At 28.5% G+C, this 27,701-nt stretch overlaps 1 protein-coding gene across 1 annotated transcript in view; it reads left to right on the top strand.

Moving 5' to 3' along the window:
• LOC111626182 (sorting nexin lst-4-like) overlaps positions 1 to 27,449 on the top strand; it is a 42,343-nt gene extending 14,894 nt beyond the window's left edge. Inside the window, exons 4-16 of the mRNA XM_023369493.1 lie at positions 323 to 499; positions 7,017 to 7,135; positions 9,357 to 9,447; positions 13,133 to 13,258; positions 13,379 to 13,493; positions 21,107 to 21,237; positions 21,442 to 21,545; positions 23,793 to 23,896; positions 25,254 to 25,331; positions 25,410 to 25,486; positions 25,571 to 25,660; positions 25,754 to 25,960; positions 26,028 to 27,449. Coding sequence (XP_023225261.1) covers positions 323 to 499; positions 7,017 to 7,135; positions 9,357 to 9,447; positions 13,133 to 13,258; positions 13,379 to 13,493; positions 21,107 to 21,237; positions 21,442 to 21,545; positions 23,793 to 23,896; positions 25,254 to 25,331; positions 25,410 to 25,486; positions 25,571 to 25,660; positions 25,754 to 25,960; positions 26,028 to 26,078 — 1,470 coding nt within the window. The 3' untranslated portion in view covers positions 26,079 to 27,449. The remainder of the gene's footprint in view (positions 1 to 322; positions 500 to 7,016; positions 7,136 to 9,356; positions 9,448 to 13,132; positions 13,259 to 13,378; positions 13,494 to 21,106; positions 21,238 to 21,441; positions 21,546 to 23,792; positions 23,897 to 25,253; positions 25,332 to 25,409; positions 25,487 to 25,570; positions 25,661 to 25,753; positions 25,961 to 26,027) is intronic.
• The last annotated feature ends 252 nt before the right edge of the window (positions 27,450 to 27,701 follow it).

Genomic DNA, 27,701 nt, shown 5'->3' with positions numbered 1-27,701 from the left:
GAAGACTATTGTATCGTTAAAAATTATTTTTTTATTTTGTACAAACAAAATAAATATATTGAAAAATATAAAAACAATAAAAAATTATACTTCAGAAGTTAATTTAGTATCAAAAACGTAAAATATTTGAGTAGCCGAAGACATGGCCAAAGATTGCAGTGCCACAGCACTGGCAAAAATTTAAATTTGCCGACTTGAATTCTTTCGGATGATTGACGTTTCGGATTATTGACTTTCGGATAATTGACGCTCTACTGTATATAGATATCTAAAGGTGTTAATTTTTTCCTCTAATGAAAATGTGATCTTATTTTTAATTCAGGTAATTTCTAATCCTCCTCCATCAGTGCCTCCACCTCCGTTACCTCCAAGTTACATTCAAGACAATCAACAAAACACACAACAGTCTTTTCAAACAGATGCCAATCAACAATCTTATGAACCTGTTGATGATTGGGATGATGACTGGGATGATGATGAATCAAATTATGGTGGTCAGGTAATTTTATCATAAATATGATTTTTTTCCAAAAGTCTATTATTGGGTTGAGTCATAAATAAGTTTTTTCTAAACTGAAATTTATTTTCCAATAAAACATACAATAATAGACTTTAATCTAATACATATTTACAGTCATTATTGATGACTTCTTGCCATTTTTTCGGCAACCTGTCAATCCCCCTTGCATAAAATTTTGGTAGTTTTGAAACAGAAAACTCCTCGATGAACTCCTGAACTTGGTCATCATTTTGGAAGTGTTGCCCTTATAAAGCATTCTGCAGTGCCTGGAAATTCTGTTGGTGCCAGATCTGGTGAATATGGTGTATGAGGCAAAACAGACGAGCCAAACTTCAAAATTTTTTCCTGTGTAATCTTTGTTGTTTGTGGCCTTGCATTGTCATGCAATAAGGTGATTTTTTTTTCTGTTAACAAGTGCAAGATGCTTTTCTTGAAGTTTTAGCCGAAGCTGTTCTAACTGCAACAACTCAAAATGGATAATTCCTTGATGATTCCACTATACACATAAAATGTTTCTTCCATGCACACTGGGTTTGGGGTCCAGTTGAGGTTAATCATGTTTGTCAACCCATTGTCTTTTTTGAATGACATTTTCAAATATGATCCACTTTTCATCACCTGTAACAATTTTAGCTAAAAAGATACCTTTTTATGCCAAGAAAACAAGGTAGCAGCTATTGACTTTCTGTCAGCCTTATTCTGTTTACTGAGATAATGCAGAATCCAAACTACCAGCATGCTTGCTTTTCCTAGTTTTTGAAGGTGACAATTGATGGTTGATTCGGATGTGTGCAGCTTCACTGCTGACTCCCTCATTGTTCACCATGGGTTCTGCTCAATCAGGACCTTTAAAATGTTGTCATCAAAGCCTGAAAAGAAGCCTGGTCTTTCTTCATCTTTTAAGGGCAAATCACCAGAATGGAATTTTGTGAACCACTTTTGAACTGCTCTGTCTGAAATTACACCACTGCCATAGACATTGCAAATCTTTTTGCCATTTCTGTAGAACTATTACTGAGTTTAAACTACTACAACAGGTTATGGCATGTGTGCACTTTCAAATGTTTCATTTTAAATGAATTCAGAAACAAAATGTTATTACATTATTGACTCTTTAGTGTTAAAATTTACATTTAGAGACTACTTGCTAATAGCCACTAATAAAACTCAATTGAATGAACACATCCTCTCTCAATTATTTGATAGTCATTTACACCTACCTGTAAATCAAATTTATTTATGACTCTATCCAATATAATGTATAAACAGTTCTTTAATTATATTCTTAATTATATAATAAAATATAATTAAGATAAAATTTAAGATATAAGATATAATTTAAGAATATAAGATATAAGATACAGTTTATATAATAAGATATAATTAGTTGTGTATTATAATCCCATATTAAATTAACTTGGCTGCTATTAATACTAAAAATTTAACAGACAAAATGTCAAAATTTATCAGATTGTTACTTGACTATGGTTTTATAATGATTAAAAAATTATTATGTAAAATTATTTATTTTAAATTATGTTAATATTTTAAGTGATACAATTCACTTAAAATGTTAACATAATTTTATTGAAATTATGGAAAATTTATAGGAATTAAATATCAGAAAATATGAAGTTCGTAGATATTTAATTGTAATATCTTTGAACTCATATTTCCTATCATTCTTAAAGTACATTAATTCAATTTTTTTATAAATATCTGATAGAAATGAAATGATAAAAGCTTTTTATATCTTGTAAACATATATAGACACTAATCTAATGAAATCAAATTAATTTTCTTTTTCTAAAATTATATTGGTTGAACTTTTATTGATTGTATATAATATCTTCATTTAATTTGTCTCCATTGAATAATTCATCAGATTTTTAAAATTCTCACATGATAAACTTCAATGATAAGTTATTGCAATTAAAATGTATCCACTACTTTAATTAAAAATAACAATAATAGAAAATGGAATCAAAATTAACTTTCAAAGTGAAATAAATGAGTTATAAGAAGTTACATAATAAGGTTTTCTTTTGAAAGAACAATAGTAATAAAAATTTATTGAGTATGAAATACAGAAACATAATTTATTACTGATAAATAAATGCTCATTTCATAGTTTGTGTTTCTTCTACATCACTTTCATAAAATGAAATAAAATCATAAAAATTAAATAATTGATATAGACTAATGATGTAACGAATATTCGGTTACTATTTGGTATTCAGCCTTTTTTTGCTATTCGGCCGAATACCAAATACCTAAAAACAGGAATAAGATATAACAAAAACACAGTAAATTAATCATTTTGGTATTTAGATTTAATGTTGTCAGGTTAGTGTTGTCTGTTTATATTTATTTATAACTTATAACATGCACAAAATAAAAAAATAATAATAATAATATTAGTCACATGTATTCACAATTTATAATTACAAAGATCAGCACACGTACACACCTATTTGTTCAAGAATCATCACACACGTGAGGATCTGACCCTACCTATCCTTTTTAAGTGCTCGTCTTTGCTCTTTCCTTTCTCTTTCCTCCATCTCTCTAGTCCATGTATGCCTATGCATACACCATAATATGCGCTCACAATACTTTCCATTCATCACTTTTCTGTCGTTTTTCCATTTTATAATTACGTGACTCATAACCTGGTGATAACGGAGAAAAGAGACAGATAGGACGGCGGTATATGTCACAGTTATGATTTCACATATTCGAGACACCTTGGTAGCCCAAATGGTTCCAGGCTTTCGCCTGTGCATGCTAAGTGACTTTCATTACAAGCATTTAGCTTTCCGAAGTCTATGACAACAATTGTTTGGCATTGACAGCCACAATTTCACGTCAGTAAGTTGCTTTGACTTCTTCGATTATGTTATCAGCTCAATTTCATATTTATTTTCACATTTTCAATTTGCGATCTTTCTCTGTTCTTTTTCCATTTCATTGTTATTCACATTTGATATCATCATTTATCACATACTGCCATGACGCTCTTGTCTGTTCGTTACAACTGTCAAGAATTAACTCGATTGGCGAAGCATAGTGACAGTGGGCCAATAGAGAGCAGTGTCCTTGCCATAATGAGGTTTGTGCAGCAATTTTTGTGCGTGCATTAATCAAGCCGAATAGTTTGGCTGAATAGCCGAATATTCGGTATTCGGCCTGAGGCCGAATATACTATTCATTGCAACACTAATCTAGACTTCTCAGTAAAATTTATTCAGATAATTTTTATTTTGAAAAGTCCCCACAAAAATTTCATGAAGAAAACTATTTAAAAATAGATAAAAAATTGTCACATTATAAGGATGTCTTGAAAATATAGTGTGAAATGTAGAATAAATAAATTTATTTCAAGAATTTAATGGTTTAAATGTAATATCATAAAAGTCTACTAAGTTTTTAATTGTAATTTTGTTATAATACATGCATTGAATATAAAATAGTGGCATCACTGTTTTCACGTTGTCTATGAACAGGAGGGTATTGCTGTTTTAGCAGTCATAAGTTTATGGACTGGGAGAAAGATCGTGGCCCAAGTGCTAGGTATAGGGAAGATTAAAAACCATTAGTAAAGAGGTGTTTTCCAAGTTTAAACAATGTTTATGGATCAGAATTGAGAAGGGACATTATGGAATTTTTCAAGGTCTTCAGGAAGCACATAGTAATGACACATTTCCCTATCAACTGGTATTATAGTGGGTGACAGCATTTTATGTGATCCAGTACAGGATGAGCTGTATTTGTTTTTTTAATTAATTTTGTTTTATTTTGCCTTTTCTAAGGTGACCTTTATTCCATATTCAGTGTGGATTTGGCCAGGCCCACAATGGAGTGGGTGGGTTGTGAGATATGAGACCTGACATATCTGTGACCAGCTGCCTATGAAAAATTCCAGGTGTTTTTTGACTGCCTAGATTCAATTCCAAGTTTCTTAGAGCAGTAGGCTGATGCTTTAATTGCCTTGATTACACATTTGAGTTGGCTCAGCTTGGAAAGTTTTCATGTGGAGTTGATTAACAGCAAGGAAGTTAGCTTCAGAGATAGAAATATGCCACAAAACTGTTTTATATACAGTAGATCCCCCTATAAAACCGTTTCCTATAGTTATGATTCCTATAAAAATTGTGGCAGTATCCGTAAACAACGGTAAAAATAACTCCTATAATACGTAAAACGTCATCGGGCAGCCGAACTACTTTCCCGCCGTCCGTAGCGCCACGCTACGGACGTTTAGGCGGATAAATTGAGTTTAGTATCGTCTGTTCATATAATTATATATAAATTAGGTACTGTACATATAATTATATATTAATTATATATAAATTAGGTACTGTATATATAATTATATATTAACTTAATTTATTGTAACTTTATTATAATTAAATATATATTTTTCGCCGTCTAGCGTCACGCTACGGCGAGTTAGGCGACCTATCGTCTGTCCAGTACTGTAATTTTATACATTTCTTGTGAAAGAAACATTTCTTATTTAACGGCCATAAAAATTATTTATATTAAGGATGTCTCCAAAGGTCAACGAAGTTTTCGCAGAAAAATAATATCAGAAATCGCGGCCGCGGTTTGATGCGCTGTTCCGCGACGAAACCAAGCTTTAGCAACGGGCGTAGTCGAACGGTACACACTCGGTAAGCAATCCTACAATTTTTTGTTTATAACGTAGTTTATACGGATTATTTTCAAAAAAATATACGTATTTTGGAAATGTTGAGTCGAATTAGTCTAGAATCGATTAATTTTATGAAAGAAAACCTTTCAAACAGCTGTAGTCCGTAAACTATGATTCCTACAAAATTGATTCATAAAGAACGGAATGTATCTACCGTCTTATAGGGGGATCTACTGTATATTGAAAGACATTTATAGTTACCACAAAATTGTATCTTGATGGGTGCACCTTACTTATATTCAGAGATGGTACTGCTCTGTTCCTGCCATTGACCAGTTGGAACATTACATCAAACATGGTGGTTCATTTTTTTGACAAGATCATTGCTCTAAATCAGTGGTTTCCAAACATTTTTCATTAGCGTACCTCCGTGGCATTTCCAACTTTCCAACGAGCAACACATGTGCAAATCCGCCTGTTTGTAGAGAGTGTTGCCATTTTGAATTTTATTTTGACTCTGTTTTCAGTCCCCTGAGTACCTACAAGTCTGGATTTTTTTATGCGCGCATGATTTCGGCACCTAATACTTTGTGCCAAATTGCAACTTTTGATATGTACTCTAAGCTGGTAACACAGCAGGCAGTACGATTTTATAAACAAGACATAGTCTTGTCAATAATAAATTAATAAAAATACTGAATAAATAATGAAAAAAATTACAGCTTGTAGAGAAAATCTGGAGAAATTAGCTGTCTTTTTCCTTGCTAACAATAAAAGATACTTTTTATAAACAAAAGAATACTTTTTTCAAACAACACGTGGGGATATTATTGAGAGATAATAATAATAACTGTAACACACCTCATCATCAAAAGTCCGTAACATAATCACTAATCACATAATGGTATCCCCACTACCATTGACCGACTGCTCAACATTTATTGATCTGTTGCATTGTACAATCGGCAGCATAAGTTTTTATTTCTATTTTTGCATTTTGAAATGTATAATAAAGTTTGTGATTGTTGCAAAGAACATTTTTTACCTAATAATTTTTTAATACTATTAATTTGTGATACATAATATATTATTTTTTCTGCCATAATTAACTTTTTCTGTACCCCTAAACAACCTATAGTGTACCCCAGGTTGGGAATCACTGCTTTAAATGAAACATGGGCAAGATTGTATAGACAGACCTCAAATAATCATGAATGATGATATTTATTCTCCCTCTGGCCAAAAATTTGCACAAAGAATCTGGCTATGTCAAAGGTATGCACAAAATGATACTGTGGAAAAAGTAGCAAAATTTCTGAACTTGTGTGCCCATTGTTTTGTATGACAATGTTCATAATGAATTTCCATAATGAATTTTCCATAATGAATTTGTTAGCACAATGGCAGTGGAAGAGCCACTGATGGGAAGCATTTCACACAAGAAAAGAAATCCTCTGAACAGTAGGATATTTGTGACATTAACAAAACGGCTCTTCTGCTGGTATCCAGTTCTTTCCATTTATGTGGCAGAAAGAGATACAGGAAGCAATTACAATGAAGGATAGTAAACATGTATTTTGTTCTGTGATAAATAAAGATAGTAAACATGTATTTTGTTCACAGAACAAAATACATGTTTACTATCTTTATTAAGTAAAAGCTAATTTACTTATTTTTTAGATACATAGTATATCATATGCATTCAACTAAGATATGCTAAATAAATAAATTAGTGTAGAATAATAAAATATATTGTACTCTTACATTATAATCTTAGATATTTTTAATATTAAGCTAATTAAATTTTTAAATATTAAAAAAAAAATCTAAAATTTTTAGGATGCATCTCAGAATCAACCACCAATGTCTGGATTTGCAGTTCCTAATAGGGATGTTGATACATCTAATAAAATGGTTGATCCAAGTGGTAAAGGGACTGTTAGGAAACGTTTAAACAGGTATGATTTAGCTATTTTTGAGCTCTTGCATAAAATAAAACAGCAAAATATTGTTTAATGTTTGATCATTGATAATTTACAAAAACCAACAAGATAATTTTTTGATTTCTTGTTTGTGTAATATTTATTTGTTAGTTTTTTTAATTATCCTAACAATGTGACTAACTTTTTTACCTACATTCATTTGTATATATTCAATTTATCTTCTTAAGCACTCTTGATGTGTCAGTATGTTTTAATTCTCTATCCAAATATAGAATTGTTAGTTTTGTTGTTGTTTTTAACAATTCAAAATAAATAACAGTTTTAAATTAATATGATAGAGTGAAATGATTCTATGTTTATCTAATCAATACATTATTCAAAATTTTCATAACTATAAATTTAGCTTATAGTTTAAGAAAGGTTAAAAAAATCATCAATTATCTTTTTATAATATTTTCCAGTTATAAAATTTTTTATAATTTGTCAATCTTTATATCTGCAAAATTATTGTGTGATTTGTTGCACACTTTATCTCTAAATTTATCTCCCTTGTTTTTGAAAAATACTGATTTAAGATTGAAAAAATTACTATAAGATTAATTATTTAACAATAGATTCATAGATGATATAAACAGCAAATAATTTGATAATTATAACTTGAATTTTATTCTTCTTAGAAATAATTATGTAATAAATATTACATAATAAAAGCTTCCACAAATGACAACTGTTATACATTCAGGTTACTATACTAAAAATACACACCATAATAACATCATTATATTTGCATCCTCAACAATCCTCTGTACATTTCCAGATATTACATGTATTGACAAATAAAATAAGATCACATATATCATAGATATAACTATTCCAAATGGTAGTAGTATACAAAATAGCTAAATTAAAAAAAAATCAATAAATGCATTTGTTTAAAAGATGAAATGCTATGGGAAAATAAATAGGAATATTATGTGCCTATCTATTTTTCCATAGCAGTGTTCACTGTGCTCTATATCATGCCATAAATATATTTTTAAAAAATTTGGAAACATTAGATCTTAATTATACTGTATATTTAATATTGTTGCTTTCTGTAGTATGTTATGTTTTTGTAATATTAGTGTAGAATTTGAAAAAATTCTAATTTTAAATAGTTTGTTTTGATAACAACAGCATTAAATTAAAACAAAAACAGAATTTTTTACATCATTTTAAGTATTTTACATTTATATAATGTTAAATTTTATGTTTATATCTTCTTATACATTCTAATTTTGTTTGAATATAAAAAATTATATATGCAATCAATTTTAATTTTTCTGTTTCATTATTAAATGCCTCAATATTTTGTAGTAGTACTTTAATTAAAATGTTAACCCAAAAATAATTTATTTTTTTCTTATTTTTAAAATATTTCATATAAAAAACTCATAAACATTTGTAATTAAAACAATTCATCATTTAAATATTTTAAGTACTTTGCACCAATTACAGACATAAAGTGCAGTCTTAGTAACACAACATGTTGCTCTTCAGTGGTCAAATTATTGAAAACATCAGATTACTAAACATGCCAAATAACAGAAAATAAACACCAGAAACACATGTAGGAAAGTTATATAAGCTAAATATATTAATTTTAATACAGTCACATTTGTTTTTGATGAAAGTGCTGTTTACACATTGTTTATATGCCAGTGTCCTCTCACAAAGTAACTCAAAATTTTTTTATTGAAAATAATTCCTTTAGCATTTTCTCTTGTATACTATTTTGTATATGTAATATGTGATGATGTACTGTATATGCACTGAAACAATCACTTTCAATCTTGTTGCTGCTTTCAAAAGACAATGAGATGATGCATGCTGATAATGAATTATCAAACATTTAAATTACTGATATTGTGTATGTGTGATTGTAAAAAAACACATTAGATAATTCTTAAAAATATGACAGGATTGCAGCTATGTAGAAAGTGTGTTAGAATAACAACATAGATTTTAAATGCATTGTATTGTTTTAAGTTTTAATTTTGAACTAAACTTTTCAGATTTTAAAGAATTAATGTAATTTGTTTTAGTAGTGAAATTAATTGAAATTAACAGTTACAAAATTCTTTTTTGAGAAATGTAAAGTTTTTATTCATAAAAATTAAACATAAAACTTTTATACATTTTAAAAATCTTGATTTATTGATACTCGTGATTTATAAATACTCATAATTGCTTTCAGGTTTTCAACATTTGTTAAATCTGGTGGGGAATTATACATTCTTGGACAAACAAAAACTGTTGTTCCTTCAGATAAATGGATAGAAATTTTGGTATGTATCAATTTTTTAAAATTAAAGCTTGTTTCTGGAATATGTATATATATACTATATATAATAAATTTATGTCTAAGTGTACAATCATAACAATATAAAGAAGTACTGATATTTATTGATAATTTTGTACAGTTTCTATCATAATTGGTATTGAAATTAATATTGTGTTAGCTTTTGATCCAGAATTTGGATAGTTTTGTTAAGATAATATCTAATTATCACAGAACTGCTAGAAAAATTAATACTGTAATAAAGCAATATTTTAACATTTGAAGTATTATTTTTATTAACCTCTTAATATGCAGATCTGTGATAACTTGACAATACTAGCAAAATTAATGAAAAATAAATTCAAGAAAATCATAATTGTATAAAAAAACAGTTATTTTTTGTATTTGCATCTAATTTGAATAAATTTTGTAACTTGTCATGAGCAGACTTATTGTACGTATTGACATACATAACGATTTTTGTCCAACAAAGTGTGTGTTATGGCATATCTTGCTTCTAGTAAACTGTTGTGTTATCACACATTTCTTTCAAGAAAATGTGTGATAACACAACAGAGATTAATACTAATAGATTAATAGTAATAGTTTAAGAGATTAATACTAATAGTCAGAAATATTGTTTTTATTTTTATCAAAAACTAGCTTACCCGTCGCGCATTGCTGCGATCTCAGAAGAAAAATTCAAGCAAACTCGTTATGATTAAATTAAATTTACATTTTATCATTTTTATTGAAACTTATTATTATTCATTTTCATCGGGAAAACATTTCAAAGTGTCATTTCAATTCTATTTATTTATTGGAGTGTTTGTGGATACACGATATTTTTTGTTTTTCCGTCTGGTGCGTACACGAATAAATCGGAAGGTTTTCCGACGCGTGAGCCGGCCACATACAGTTGTCCACGCGATAAGCATGGATTCTCCAAATTTAGCCCATACACTCGCAGCGATTGTCAGAAGTGCGATATTCCCCATTTTTATATATATTTTTAAATCCTTTATAATTTTAATTATTTAATTGCTCCTTCCTCTCTTCCTTGGCATGTTGTGAAATTTCTGATAGTTGGATAATAAACCGTTTTATTGTAATTTGTCTTTTTAAATTATTAGATGATATTAAAATTTGGAAAAGGGGATCCCTAGATCGGTAAAATAGGCGAATTTCCTTCTACAACTTCGGTTGTTGTTCGGTATACAGTTAAAGTTTTAACAAAGTTCGAGCGAATACGTAATTAGCAAAAAAAAGTTGAAATAAAGTGATTAAACAAACATTATTACGAATATCGTAAATAACAGTTCACAAATGCATATATAGAAATATTTTTTGAAGGGGGAAAACGGTCTTTACAATTTGAAATCGATCGAACACACAGTGCTCGAATGCTCGTGTAAACGCGTGCCATCTATCGTAGGATAAATGTACTATGCCGGAGTGTATTAAAAAACTTCCCAAAGTTTTATGGCAATCGTACTACGCCACAAACCTTCGTGGGTGTATGTTAAACAACTTCCCAAAGTTTCACGGCAATCGGATAAACGGTGTGGTAATGCATGAAGGACACACACACACACATTTTTATATATATAGATACGCTTTATAATTTTAAAATCTTAAGAATTAATGAAAAATTGTATTCTTTGTATTCAGTTTTTTGTTATAACTGATATATTATGTTAATATATCAAAATTTTCTCAGCTGCAATTTAATGAAAATCATATACAGTGGAACCTTGCATAACGAGCAAAACAAATTGTAAAAATTTGACTTGCTTAATGAGCGATATTTCGCATAATGTATGACAAGGAGAGGAGAAATCCCAGATTGTGTGCATGCTCCACCAGTCTGTGTTCAGCACTCATTCTGCTAGCATCTTAGCGTTGCTTGTGATCACACATTTTTCCAAACTTGTATTCACACATATTACGTATAAACATCGACAATCATAGCCTGTTATATAATAAACACACTATCTCATATTAAATTTAATGACCAATTCCAAATTAAATTTTAGAAATGTCTAAATTTAAAAATTAATTATTTCTAATTGTTAAATTTAATACAAGATGGCAGCATAACTGCCTACCTCTAGTCAAATTAATTAATTTCTAATATTTAATTATAGCCTTTACATAGCCCAAGAATTTGGCATATTGTTTGGCGTCTTCATTAGACATATTATCTGTGATTTTTTTTTTTTTTTTTCCTGCAATTCGAATTTGCATTCCAGGTTGCTAGAAGAAAAGATGAAGATGATTCTCGCTTCTTAACAATGTATATTTATTGTGCAGTTTTCTTTGAATAAACATTATACATAAAATATTTGAATATTTTTTTGGCATGGAACGCATTATCATATTTTACATTAATTTCTGTGGGAAAAACTGTTTTGCTTAATGAGTGTTTCACATTACGATAAGTTTCTGGAACAAATTATGCTCATTAAGCGAGGTTCCACTGTATTTACTGAGTATATATGTTACTGTGAATGACCGATATTTGGTGAATGTCAACATTCACATAAAATATTTGAGTATTTTTTTGGCATGGAATGCATTATCATATTTTACATTAATTTCTATGGGAAAAACTGTTTTGCTTAATGAGTGTTTCACATTACGATAAGTTTCTGGAACAAATTATGCTCATTAAGCGAGGTTCCACTGTATATATATAATCATATAATGTATGTAAACATTTGATAAACAGTTTGTTGTATAATAATTTTTAATTAATGCCAAAATAAAAAATGAACTTTTGGTACAGATTTTATTATATAACAAATTTTTTATCACACTTTCTAAGGAAGCTTTTTCTGCCAGTGTCCATACTACTTATAGAGAAGTCATGGAAGCTATTTTTTGTGATATCTTTAAAGTCTCATTGCTGAAGCTTTTACTTCTGCTGCTAATTGTAACCTGCAATCTTTCAACTTTTTTCATTTCAGGGAACAGAGAACGCAAAATTTTGCTTCTTCAAAACTGTGTATTTTTTTTTTAGCTTTTCTGTAAAATTTTAGAAAATAGTGTTGGTGTTTTGATTAACAACCAATGATATCTTTCTGTATTGATAGTCTATCCTGCAGGAATGTTTGATCACTGTTCCAGATGCATCATTTTATTTATATCTGCCAATTTTGCTGGCAGTTGTACAAATTTAGACATACAGCACTACTTATGAAGAGACAAATACAAGCAACAATTGTGCACAAACATAAATGTGCCTTATGAGGAACTGACATCCAAATCCCAAGCAACCATATTTAATAGAAAAATAAAAATAATAATAGAAAACAAGAGCTCTGTATTTTTCACTTATTATCTCATAAAAGTATTTTCAGAACAATGAAACTTTTTCTAGGTCTTGTTACTTTTAATATAATTAGTATGATTGTACAGTCATTTTCAAATATTCTACTTTAAAATATCAATTTTTATTATAGTATATTCTTCTTCCTTCAATGAATTACTATATGAACAATGAAATACAATTTGCAAGAATAAAATCATTAGTACTTAATGACTTCAAAAGATTAGTTTTTTTAGCAGCTGCAGTTATCTTCTCTGATACTCATCATGCTATCTGATTTAATACTTATGTTAAAAATTATATTGTATGTAAGATATTTTCATCATAGAAAACTTGAAAAAACTTTAATTATTTCTTAAAGGATACAGGAAGTGAAATAATATGGTCTCCTAATCCTACTCCTTATACATGCTCTGTTGCTTCTCCTAAAAAAGAAAGTAAATTAAAAGGGTTGAAAAGTTTCATTATATATAAGCTTACTCCATCGGTATGTAAATTAGTTTTTTCTATATTATAAACTTATAAAGTTTTGAAATTTTAATGTAAAATAGTATTCAACAACTATAAATTAGGTTTTGAAAATATGCTATTATAACTAATTTTTCAGTTTAATAATATACAAGTCAGTCGCCGTTATAAACATTTTGATTGGTTACATGAAAGACTAGAAGACAAGTTCACTCTGATTCCAATTCCCCCACTTCCAGATAAGCAAATATCAGGTAAATTTCATATGACATATTTGTTAAACATTTATTCTAAATACAGATTATAATTATGTAATACAATATAATATTTAATATGCATTTAAAATAAGAAAATTAATACTATAATTTTGAATACTATAATAAAAGAATATAGTGGGTGATTGGTTAACGAACAATTCGGATAACGAACACTTTTGCAAAAGATTTTTATGATCAGACAACAAACACGTTTGAATAACAAACACTTTACTGAACAAACATAAAAAGAAGCAATGGAAAATAACAAATACCGATTGATTTTCTCTTGTCTTCAGGTAACAATTTGAAACCTTTTGTAGCACAGGAGACATCAACATTGATGCTCAACCNAAAATAATACAGCGGGTGATTGGTTAATGAACAGTTCGGATATCGAACAAATCGGATAACGAACACTTTTGTGAAAGATTTTTATGATTAGACAATGAACACTTTACTGAACAAACATAAAAAGAAGCAATGGAAAATAACAAATACCGATTGATTTTCCCTTGTCTTCAGGTAACAATTTGAAACCTTTTGTAGCACAGGAGATATCAACATTGATGTTCAACCCAATAGCAATCAGATAGTATTCCTCCGAATTTTGAAACTCTTCCTTGTAATTCCAGCTTTTTGTTTACCTTTCTGACAAATTTTTTATAGTCTTCCCGAGACTGTCGGATGAGCACTTGTTAAGTTTTGCATTGGGGTTTATTTACAAAAGATGAAAGTTTAACTGTCCCATCAAATATTCCTTAATGTTTTAATACCAAATTTCAAATTTCATCCGGGCCTTGCATTTAAATACTTTTTGTGGGCTAGTTGATTTCTGTTCTCTGAATTTTTGTAAGTGCTTTTCTGAACTTTTTATTTAAAAAAGAAACTGATAATAGTATGAAGCCTAAAAAGAGGAGTGTCAAGAACTGTGCTCACCGTAGAAACCAAGTAAGAGATAATAGCCAAGGTAGAAAGTGGTCACAAGATGTCTGCTGTTGCTAGGTAATATGGCTTGAACAGGTCTACAGTAGGCAAAATCTTAGCTATGAACAATATATCAAGAAGTCTCAAGCTTCTGATGGAGTAATGACAATCATATCTGAGAAATAAAGAGCATTTTAGAGCTCATAATAGAACCTGAAACTGATCTGACAAAAGAAGAACTTCAAGAACTCTCAAATGAAGAATACCAAGAAACTCAGCAAGATGTGTTTTCTTTTGAAAAAGAGGAAGACAAAAGAGGACCAATGTTGACATCTGCTACTAAAGATCTTTTGAAGAAGTGGGAGGATGTCAGAACAATGATCATCCAAGTGGCATCCAAACCAGAATAAGGTTAATGGGGTTGGGGATCTCTACAATTACAATACTATTAATTACTTTTGAAAAATCCTGAAGAAAAGAGAAAAGCAATCGATATTGGACAGATTCTTTAAACCCCCACAAATGGTAAAAACATGACTAATAAAAATGCAAGACTGCATATATATGTATTTTTACTATTACATATAAATAAATGTAGTAAAAACGTATATATTTTTTATTTTTTGGAGTCTCCGGAACAAGTTAATCAAATTCCCATAAAAACCTATGGTAAATCGATAATCGGTTAACGAGCAATTCGGATAACGAACAAAGTCTTGGAACGGATTATGTTCGTTAACCGATCGCCCACTGTACTGTAGTTTGTTCTATTTTCTTTTGATAAGAATACCTAATATGTTGATATATCGGAGGCAGCTGATCAGAAAAATTGATATTATGTAAAAATGCATTACTTATAATGTAAGCATTCATCATTACTAATAAATCTGAAGATGTCTACGTTGGTATAGAAGATTATATGGAAAAGTACATTTCTAATTTTTAAGATAACCAGTTTAAAATACATTTTCTTATTCACAATCTATATTTACATAATATGCATATAATTTATGATGGCAGCAATCTTTAATTTCTGTTTTTAGCATGCTGAACTTTGCTGCACTGATGCTGCAGCAGCTAACTTAAAGCCACTTTGTTAAAAGACAGTTAAGCTATTTCTGCTTTAAGTGATTTTGCCAGAAAATGTGCCCACTATGTAAAATAAAATAAATTGCCATTATTTACACAGCAATTAAATGTAAGAATTAGACAGACAGATTATTGTCATTTCCTGGATATCAGGATGATTACCATATTATAGTACAGTACTATATTTTACTACCCTATGAGATAAGTGCAGCATATTAAGAGGAGCTATTTGGTGAATTGGTTTAGTTTCATACATGAATGTTAATTTGTGTACAAAACTGTTTAACTTTTAACTTTGGATTTAACTTTTACATATGGGAAGCTTTATTATTAGTACAACACAAAAATCAGTGTTTCAGTTTAGAGTCCTCTATTGTGGGTAGAACATTTGATATGGGATAATATTTTTCTTTTAGTTAAAATACAGAACAAACATTGAGGGAAAATGAATCATGCAGGAAAGAAGAAATTAACATTATATAGATGGATCCTTAATTTGGACTGGAGTAAACAACTGATAGATGTGGGAAAACAATTGATACAGGAATGATAGATCAAGTTTCACTGTAAAATTTCAACTAAAAATAGCCTAGATTTGAAATCCTTTATTATTTTTTTTATATTTTATCTGGACCAGAGGATCGGCACCTCTTTGATGTCTTGTCAGGACTGACACCACCGTGCCTCGGTTGACACAAAAGCCATGACGGCAAATTTAGTTTGGGTTAAAAAGTATGTCACATGAGCAATAGTGTGAATAAGCAATCGGGTTCTGGATGGAGATGGAGAGACAGCCCAACGGAAGTAAAGTACTCAGACACTAAAGTTAACAACTAAATAACTGTTTAATTTCAATGAAAAGGAGTACATGATACAATATATACATCGGGTTATATCAACTTAGCCTATCTATCTAGTGGTCAAAAGAGAGAGTTCACATGATATTCGCATGAAGATAAATATCTTGTAAAGGATCTTGTAGAGGATGGAGATCTGATGTGTGCTGGTTGGGTCGAAAGGAAGAAAGTTCTAGATGACAGTTCTTATTCTATATGGCTGTAGTCGAAAAGGATGACGTACCTGTAGAGATAATTAGAACAAAATATCTGAACATATAATAAACCAATGTATCCAAATGTATCTGAAATTTGAGGCACAGGGAAAATTGAGTGGCCCAGTTGAGGAACTGGCGATGACTGCTTGACTGCCTGTTTGGTATTATTTTAAAATGATGAAATTGGGACAGCAGGTCGGAAGGTCGCATGAAAGCATCTTTATCGAAGCTGAGAACTTAAAAGGAGATATACTCTCAGGTGTGAAAGTTGACAGATACTTGGCAAAGTTGATGTTACCACATTGAAGTCCAGATTCTCACATATCAAATTTCACAAATCTAAAAGTAAACAATTATTCAAATTATTCTTTAATCCTTGATGTAATTTTATAAAACTATGCAAATATTAAAAACAAAAAATTCTTCATAACCATTGAGTATTAATTATTTAAAAGAAGAAAAAGCAAATTTTTGATGAAATGAATGGAAACAGTGTCAAGAAAAGAAATTATTTGAATTTTTTTGGAATTTATAACACATTTTTTCCTAGTTGAGAAAAAAGATATCAATAATCTTTGCTACAGGAAGCTTAAAATTATTCATTTATAACAACGATTGCAATGTTTATATTTTAAGAACTTAGTTTAATCAACATAATTTTGGTGTATATTATAATAATATAATTGAAATAATCTATTATAATGATGAGGCAATTAAGGCATGAATCTGCCACTCTAGTAATCTGGGTTTGAGTCTGGGTTAGGTAGATTATCCTAAATAAATTGGACTCTTCATTATCTGACTGGTGTTCCTTTGTGGACTAGCTTACTACACAATGATCTTGGTAAAAAAGGTCTTCATAGTGCTCACAGAAAGAATGAAAATAAAAAATAAATTGATTAGAATTATTGAAATAATTTAAGAATTATCTTCAATCAAGTAGTTTAATTTTGAAATTTTAAAATGCTATAATGTTAAAGAGAACATAGAATATTAAAATTTCTGTATGACAAATTCCTTCTGTAATTACAGTCAATGTAATAGAATAGCTAACTTTTAAAATTATTTATTCCTGTTCTTTATTATTTCTAATACATTTATCTCTTTCACCTATAAACTTTCTTTTTTTTATGACTTCTGGAATGAGATGAAATTTGGAAATGGAAACAGGAACAATTAAGTTTATAATAATAATACTAAATTTGAATGTTCTTTTTCTATAATTTAGGTAGATATCAAGAAGAATTTATTGAGCATCGAATGGCCCAGTTACAAATNGAACAATGATCATCCAAGTGGCATCCAAACCAGAATAAGGTTAATGGGGTTGGGGATCTCTACAATTACAATACTATTAATTACTTTTGAAAAATCCTGAAGAAAAGAGAAAAGCAATCGATATTGGACAGATTCTTTAAACCCCCACAAATGGTAAAAACATGACTAATAAAAATGCAAGACTGCATATATATGTATTTTTACTATTACATATAAATAAATGTAGTAAAAACGTATATATTTTTTATTTTTTGGAGTCTCCGGAACAAGTTAATCAAATTCCCATAAAAACCTATGGTAAATCGATAATCGGTTAACGAGCAATTCGGATAACGAACAAAGTCTTGGAACGGATTATGTTCGTTAACCGATCGCCCACTGTACTGTAGTTTGTTCTATTTTCTTTTGATAAGAATACCTAATATGTTGATATATCGGAGGCAGCTGATCAGAAAAATTGATATTATGTAAAAATGCATTACTTATAATGTAAGCATTCATCATTACTAATAAATCTGAAGATGTCTACGTTGGTATAGAAGATTATATGGAAAAGTACATTTCTAATTTTTAAGATAACCAGTTTAAAATACATTTTCTTATTCACAATCTATATTTACATAATATGCATATAATTTATGATGGCAGCAATCTTTAATTTCTGTTTTTAGCATGCTGAACTTTGCTGCACTGATGCTGCAGCAGCTAACTTAAAGCCACTTTGTTAAAAGACAGTTAAGCTATTTCTGCTTTAAGTGATTTTGCCAGAAAATGTGCCCACTATGTAAAATAAAATAAATTGCCATTATTTACACAGCAATTAAATGTAAGAATTAGACAGACAGATTATTGTCATTTCCTGGATATCAGGATGATTACCATATTATAGTACAGTACTATATTTTACTACCCTATGAGATAAGTGCAGCATATTAAGAGGAGCTATTTGGTGAATTGGTTTAGTTTCATACATGAATGTTAATTTGTGTACAAAACTGTTTAACTTTTAACTTTGGATTTAACTTTTACATATGGGAAGCTTTATACTGACATCCAAATCCCAAGCAACCATATTTAATAGAAAAATAAAAATAATAATAGAAAACAAGAGCTCTGTATTTTTCACTTATTATCNTTAACTTTTAACTTTGGATTTAACTTTTACATATGGGAAGCTTTATTATTAGTACAACACAAAAATCAGTGTTTCAGTTTAGAGTCCTCTATTGTGGGTAGAACATTTGATATGGGATAATATTTTTCTTTTAGTTAAAATACAGAACAAACATTGAGGGAAAATGAATCATGCAGGAAAGAAGAAATTAACATTATATAGATGGATCCTTAATTTGGACTGGAGTAAACAACTGATAGATGTGGGAAAACAATTGATACAGGAATGATAGATCAAGTTTCACTGTAAAATTTCAACTAAAAATAGCCTAGATTTGAAATCCTTTATTATTTTTTTTATATTTTATCTGGACCAGAGGATCGGCACCTCTTTGATGTCTTGTCAGGACTGACACCACCGTGCCTCGGTTGACACAAAAGCCATGACGGCAAATTTAGTTTGGGTTAAAAAGTATGTCANTATATTTTATCTGGACCAGAGGATCGGCACCTCTTTGATGTCTTGTCAGGACTGACACCACCGTGCCTCGGTTGACACAAAAGCCATGACGGCAAATTTAGTTTGGGTTAAAAAGTATGTCACATGAGCAATAGTGTGAATAAGCAATCGGGTTCTGGATGGAGATGGAGAGACAGCCCAACGGAAGTAAAGTACTCAGACACTAAAGTTAACAACTAAATAACTGTTTAATTTCAATGAAAAGGAGTACATGATACAATATATACATCGGGTTATATCAACTTAGCCTATCTATCTAGTGGTCAAAAGAGAGAGTTCACATGATATTCGCATGAAGATAAATATCTTGTAAAGGATCTTGTAGAGGATGGAGATCTGATGTGTGCTGGTTGGGTCGAAAGGAAGAAAGTTCTAGATGACAGTTCTTATTCTATATGGCTGTAGTCGAAAAGGATGACGTACCTGTAGAGATAATTAGAACAAAATATCTGAACATATAATAAACCAATGTATCCAAATGTATCTGAAATTTGAGGCACAGGGAAAATTGAGTGGCCCAGTTGAGGAACTGGCGATGACTGCTTGACTGCCTGTTTGGTATTATTTTAAAATGATGAAATTGGGACAGCAGGTCGGAAGGTCGCATGAAAGCATCTTTATCGAAGCTGAGAACTTAAAAGGAGATATACTCTCAGGTGTGAAAGTTGACAGATACTTGGCAAAGTTGATGTTACCACATTGAAGTCCAGATTCTCACATATCAAATTTCACAAATCTAAAAGTAAACAATTATTCAAATTATTCTTTAATCCTTGATGTAATTTTATAAAACTATGCAAATATTAAAAACAAAAAATTCTTCATAACCATTGAGTATTAATTATTTAAAAGAAGAAAAAGCAAATTTTTGATGAAATGAATGGAAACAGTGTCAAGAAAAGAAATTATTTGAATTTTTTTGGAATTTATAACACATTTTTTCCTAGTTGAGAAAAAAGATATCAATAATCTTTGCTACAGGAAGCTTAAAATTATTCATTTATAACAACGATTGCAATGTTTATATTTTAAGAACTTAGTTTAATCAACATAATTTTGGTGTATATTATAATAATATAATTGAAATAATCTATTATAATGATGAGGCAATTAAGGCATGAATCTGCCACTCTAGTAATCTGGGTTTGAGTCTGGGTTAGGTAGTTTATCCCAAATAAATTGGACTCTTCATTATCTGACTGGTGTTCCTTTGTGGACTAGCTTACTACACAATGATCTTGGTAAAAAAGGTCTTCATAGTGCTCACAGAAAGAATGAAGAATGAAAATAAAAAATAAATTGATTAGAATTATTGAAATAATTTAAGAATTATCTTCAATCAAGTAGTTTAATTTTGAAATTTTAAAATGCTATAATGTTAAAGAGAACATAGAATATTAAAATTTCTGTATGACAAATTCCTTCTGTAATTACAGTCAATGTAATAGAATAGCTAACTTTTAAAATTATTTATTCCTGTTCTTTATTATTTCTAATACATTTATCTCTTTCACCTATAAACTTTCTTTTTTTTATGACTTCTGGAATGAGATGAAATTTGGAAATGGAAACAGGAACAATTAAGTTTATAATAATAATACTAAATTTGAATGTTCTTTTTCTATAATTTAGGTAGATATCAAGAAGAATTTATTGAGCATCGAATGGCCCAGTTACAAATGTGGGTGAATAGAATTTGCCGTCATCCAGTATTATCGCAATCTGAAGTTTGGAAACATTTTATAACATGTACTGATGAAAAAGTAAATATTTTTTAATGTTATAATATATAATTGAATTAATCAGATTTAAACTTTATTGAATATTTTGTAAGAAGTGATGTCAATAATTAAAATTATATAAATTAATCATCCATAGAAAATTTTACCTTTAAAATACAGTTAACGCTAAGAATTTTTAAAAATATACATAAATTTATAAATTAAAAAACTTTTTCTTTTATATAGAGATGGAAAACAGGTAAAAGAAAATCTGAGCGAGACGAATTAACTGGTGCTTCCTTATTTCATGCAATTAAAGCACCAGAATCTCCTTTGGATGCCAATACAGTGTTAGTTCAAATTATTATACTTTTAATTGCTGTTAATATTTATATAATAATTATAGATATTTATGATAGATAAAATATAGTGGTGCTTAAAAAATATTATAATGAAAGATGTAATTTTCTTGTTAATACAAATTCCAGCATTGTTGAGATTTTGTAAGAGTTAATTAAACAGTGGGCATTTTAATGTCAGACAATATTTTACAAGCTTGCAGAATGTTTTCTAACACTGATATTTAAAATTTATTGGAAAGAATTTGATAAGATGAACATTTAAATTATTCTTAACTTAAACATTTTTATAAATCTAAAATTATACAAGGACCATTTACAAGTTGAGAACTTAGTGATAATGATAAGTTTAATTTTTTTTCATTTTAGTCTATTATTCTAAATTTACAACTGATGACAATAAATTAACTTTTTAATATGTCTAATCAGTCTTTTTATCTAATCAGTATAAAAAAACAACATTGAACTCTAATTGTAATAATTCTCAAACGAAATATAACTTGCTAACTTTTCTAAGTTTTTCTGTGTTTATTGTAAATATTACAAATAACTAAAGTAATATAAACTAACAAAATTAATTAATAATGATAATAATAATAAATTGTAATATACAGGTATCCCTCATACAACACAGTTTCACTCTAATGTGGTTTGAAAATTGGGATATCTCTTGTACAACACGACTTCCAGTTTCACACTAACATGGCTTGGGAAAGCCTCCATACAAATTTCACAATTTTTAAATGTAAACTTCATTATTCAATATTTTTTTTTATTCAAGTACGCATGCATGTCTCAAATTTGCCCACTGATTTTAGAATATTGAAATTTTCAATTTGTTTTGTTCCTTTTGTCAGATAGTATAATTTTTTTCTTTCTTGTCCTCCCTTATCAACCAGGTATCATTGTTGTTTTCAGACTTTAGCTCTAAANATTCAAGTACGCATGCATGTCTCAAATTTGCCCACTGATTTTAGAATATTGAAATTTTCAATTTGTTTTGTTCCTTTTGTCAGATAGTATAATTTTTTTCTTTCTTGTCCTCCCTTATCAACCAGGTATCATTGTTGTTTTCAGACTTTAGCTGTAAAGACTGTCATTGTGTTTTCTATTTATAGATTACCTAAAAAATTTTAAATATGAAAATTAAGTGTTACTAAACTTTTTTAACTGTAGGTATTATTTACCTATGAATGAGTACTTCATTCATAAAATTACAAAGTACAGTGGTATCTCTGTACTCAGACAAGTCTGTATTTAAACACACATTCTGGAAAAAGTTGCTCAGTACTTGACTGAACAAATGCAACCTGCTAGAACAATTTTCGATTAATAACATATTTTTATTTTGTCATTCATAAAAAATTTTTATGATAAAAAAAATATGAAAATGTTGCTAATACTTCTGATCAAGACCAACAAAACAGCTGAGATGACGATAATTTATAAAAAGAAAATGCCCTTATGTAACTAAAATTAATATTAATTCATAATGCAGTACTTTTAATTGCGATTGGAAATAAATTATTGATTGCTTTAATAAACACATTTCTCTTAGCAAAAGTATACTATTCTTTTTTGTTACTAACTTCTGGAATGTAAGTAATCTTATGTTTTGCATTAGTCTTTGTTTCATATAGCATGGATTTGCATAACACTACACTTTTTTGGAATGCAACTACCATGTTATACAAGTGATACCTGTATTTATGATGAAATAGAATATATAATTATTTTTTTCAAGATAATTTCAAGATGAAACAAATGATAAGATATAATACACTTTACATACATTTTATTAGTATCTAATGATTTTTATAATAGGTAAAGAATAATAATTTTGCTTTTAATGATCATTTCTCATTGTATATTATATAATGTATTTATGAAGAAATCAGTTTTTCAGTCAATTCTGTTTTTTTTTTAACTGTTGTTGTTTCAATTATATCTGTTTGTCCTGAAGTACTTTTGCTTTTAAATCATAAAAAATTACTAAAGTTTTAAAATTTAATAATGTTATGAAACAATCTACAATATTAGTTAGAAATAGAATGTTACAGTAATTTTAAATATTAAATTTTATTTTGTAAAAAAATTCAAAATAACTTATATAAGATTCCAAGTTTAAAGATTGAGTGGAACTTTATAATTAAAAATTGTGCTTAATACCAAATATTTGAATTACACAGTAAATATTTTTTATTTACTTGTTTTAATAAGAGACTGTTTCTTTTTTAGGGAGAAACAAACAGATAACTTTGGAAAATTTGTTATAAAGTTAGATGATAATGTTAAGCAACTTTTTAATATAACTCAAGATCAAGTTAAAAAATTTACTGGAGGTAATAATAATATATTGCATAATTGTATTCTTGATTGATAGAAAACATTAATTAAATTAATTTAATGTAAATACATTAACAAAAATTTCTACATTGGAACTCTGTTTATCTGGATCAAACTGATTTGGATGACTGAAAATCCTGTTAATTTAGAAAAAATTGTTAATGACATAAAAAGTCTATAAACAGTTTTATTTATTTCTATAGTCTTCTTTAACATAACAATCACTTTCTTTCCTTTAGATGTCATTTTCACAGTGTTTACTTTATTTCACAAATGTTTGATGAGTGAAACTCAGTGAAACAGTAGAAGCTTTAGGGTGTTATGTGAATAATGACTTGCAATAAGATTAGAAAAGGTTCAACAAAATATTAAGTAAAATCAAAGAACACTCCCTCAGAATGCATAACGATGAACATCATATGCTGATTAATAGGAAACAAGTCTATCCTTGTTACACTCAGGCAAAAATGTAATTGGGAGTTCTTTGATATTTTGTATTTATAGGTTTTCTGTATGTCTATAGGTTAGTTCACGCTGAACAAATAGTGAATGTGAAAAGCGATTGAGAATTTTAAGCAGCCAATCGTTTGCAAGCAAACGACAAAGTTATCTCAAAAAACAAAATGGCCACTTTCGATATTCCGTCGTTAACCACATTCATTTATTTATTGAGAAAGAAAAGTAAGTCAGAAAGAAAACAATGCTGGGTGAGAGAAATATTAAAAATCTGTAATTACACCATATAGTCTGTTGAATGAGAAAGTTTCTGTAGCCATCTTGAAAGCAACAAGAACCATGTGACAACTAGAGGGAATACGATTAATGTGAAAATTTTTCGCTAGCGGAAAAGCTCGACAGTTTCGAACTTCGAAGCTATTTGCAAAATGGTAAAATTTGTCGGAAACAACGCCATGTCTGACATGTTATTTGCTCTGTTTTTCGCTTTCACCAGCGAATTGCACTCAGTGCGAACTAAGCTTATCTTTCTGAGGTAGGGATTTTGTTTTATAATCTTGGATAAACAGGATTTCACTGTAATAATCTATTCCTAGTTCAAAAAGTATAAGTTAGTTTTAAAGTATTATTCTGCATATGAATTTAAAATCAAGTGAAAACTTTCAAAAATACAATGTTTTTTGATGTTACATTAATCTCACATTAATCTCATGTAAAGTCTTAGTTTGCTTACATTATTTTTGTTGACAAATTTTGATTATATATTTGATATTATTCAATGTGTTGAATAATTTGACCAAAATCAATTACTTACAGCATTGCATATAAATAAAAATATATGTTTTTTAAATCATACTTATATTTTTATGATTTATTACATCACTTTTATTTTTGTAGCATACAGAAAAGAATTTAGTAGAATAGCATTTACTTTTAGAGATCTTGGAGCTGCTTTTGACTTGGATGAGAGTCAAAGTATGTTTAAGTTATATTTCTTGATTAAAATATTAAAATATAATATAAATGCTATAAACATGATTTTCTTTGTTATAGGTTCTTGTGAACTTACCAAAGCAATTAAACATACAGGGGATACATTTGAAGAAATAGGAAAAATATTTGAAGATCAGGTATTTATTATAATCAATATTTCAAATATTAAAATATATATATATTATTGTGAAAATTTAAGTATTATCATTTTTTCTTCTTAGCCAAAGAATGATTTTGAGCCATTAGGTGATATGATGCATGAATATAAAGGAATGTTAGCAGCTTGGCCCGATATTCTTAATGTTCAAAAAGTAAGTTTAAAGGATTGCATCTTAGATATAGAAAAATTATTTTTTAATATGAAACTTAAATAAACAATTTTTTGATAATTTGAACATTTTAAGGGAGCATTAAATAGGAAAAGAGAATATCAGAAATTATTAGAAGAAGGAAAATTAGAATTTAATGAAGCTAATGCTGTATGTGTAAGAAGTGATGTTATCTCTTATGCTACTTTGGCTGAAATGAAACACTTTCACTATGAAAGAATTGCAGATTTTAAAGAGGTTATGCAGCATTTCTTAAGAGGGCAGATTGAATTTTATCAAAAGGTATTATTAAATTTTTTCTTTTCAATAAATGCAAAAAATTTTTAATTTAAAAAATTTTATTTTTTAGATTGTTCAAAAGTTACAAGATTCTCTAGTCATGTATGAATATGTTAACTGAATGTCTTCTAGAAGAAATATTTCTATTTTAATTATGTTAAATAATGTTCTGATATTTATATGTAATGTGCAATCTAATCAAAGTACAGTTACAGCTGTGCTTTCTATGAAAATGATTGATTGGAATTACTCAAACTGAAGAAAATGTTTCTTAATTTTTCAAAAATATATTTAAAATGATTTATTTTATACATTCAAATCAAATTCAGAATTAATGATCAATGATTTATAATACTATATGCATAGATAAAGAAGGAAATGTTTTATTTATATGAATGAATTCATTTAGAATTTGTGCCATTATTAGCATTATAATATTTTTCTTTTGAATTGGGTAAAGTTCTCCTCTATAATTATTAGAGATGCTTTCTGCATAGTATTATTTTATTTTTGATTTATATGAATTAAATTTGTCGCATTTAAAGTAGATCCTAGCATGATTGTGAAACGACAAATATTCACACATGTACATAACATTGATCATTTATTATTCATTGCATTCTGTAAATTGAAGTCAGTGTAATGTTTAACTTGATGCTGTGCATCTATAATAAACCATTCTTCTAGCTTTCAATTTTATGGCAAATATAAGCACATTTGCTAAAGCAGTATCATAGATTACTTTCATGTAAATATTGAACTTCTAGGAATATATGGATTATGTTGAAAAATTTGATTTGTTGGTGTGATATTCCAATTTTCAATCAAAAATGAGTTAACATGCATAATTTAGACAATCGCCTCGTCTCCTCATGCAATACTGTATTTGTTAATGAAATGTCTGATGTAAATAGTTTGTTACAGGCAATTAATCAATACATTATAGCATAAGCAGTATAGAATATCAAGTAAGTACTTGCTTAGCAGTAAATAAGCATAAAATAACTATAGTAACCAATTTCAATGTATAAGATTATTTTTCAAATTATATTATTAAGCAAACAAATCTTAATCATTGATTACTTTATTTTTGGTTGAAAAGTAAAATATTTCATTCTATAGCTATAGAAAGTAGTAAAATTCTAGGACCTTTAGGCATATTGCAACAAGTGTTTGAATTCTAAACCATAGTAACGTAAAATGTTTTTATTTTAAAAAAAGTCTTGTTTCTTCTTGTGATTTTAGGAGTCATTATTACCAATTACTAATCTTGAATGCTAGAATTTAACCAATAAGTTATCAAGATTGTAATCATTGATTCAGCAAATACATTTTTAAGTTACAATTCCAGAATTTTACTACATTCTATATATTGTATTTAATTAAAATTGTCTATATTGTAATTTTGGAGTAAAAAATATTAATTCATTTAAATTCAATCATGTATCATTCTATAAAAATTATTTTTGAAAATGTTTTCCTAACACAAACTAAATTTTCCATATTTGCAGTTGTGTTGTAAAATATCATAAATTCCATTTTGTTATTATATTGATAGAACAAGTTTTGATTTTTATAAATGCTTATATAGGTATGTGTGTTTGTATGTATATAAATATGGATTAAAGTCTCCTAGGATGAAAAGTGCCTTTCTTAACAAAAGCAAATATTTAGATAGTAATATTTCTATATAAAGTGTTAAAATTTTATAAGAAATTTGTTGTTAGATTACTTGCAAATCATA

Source organism: Centruroides sculpturatus, unplaced genomic scaffold (assembly GCF_000671375.1).
Source record: "Centruroides sculpturatus isolate CEXI.00-Female unplaced genomic scaffold, Cexi_2.0 scaffold474, whole genome shotgun sequence".
In the NCBI taxonomy this organism is placed as follows: domain Eukaryota; kingdom Metazoa; phylum Arthropoda; class Arachnida; order Scorpiones; family Buthidae; genus Centruroides; species Centruroides sculpturatus.
Note: the sequence above shows the minus strand (reverse complement) of the source record. Positions and strands in the feature narration are given on the sequence as shown.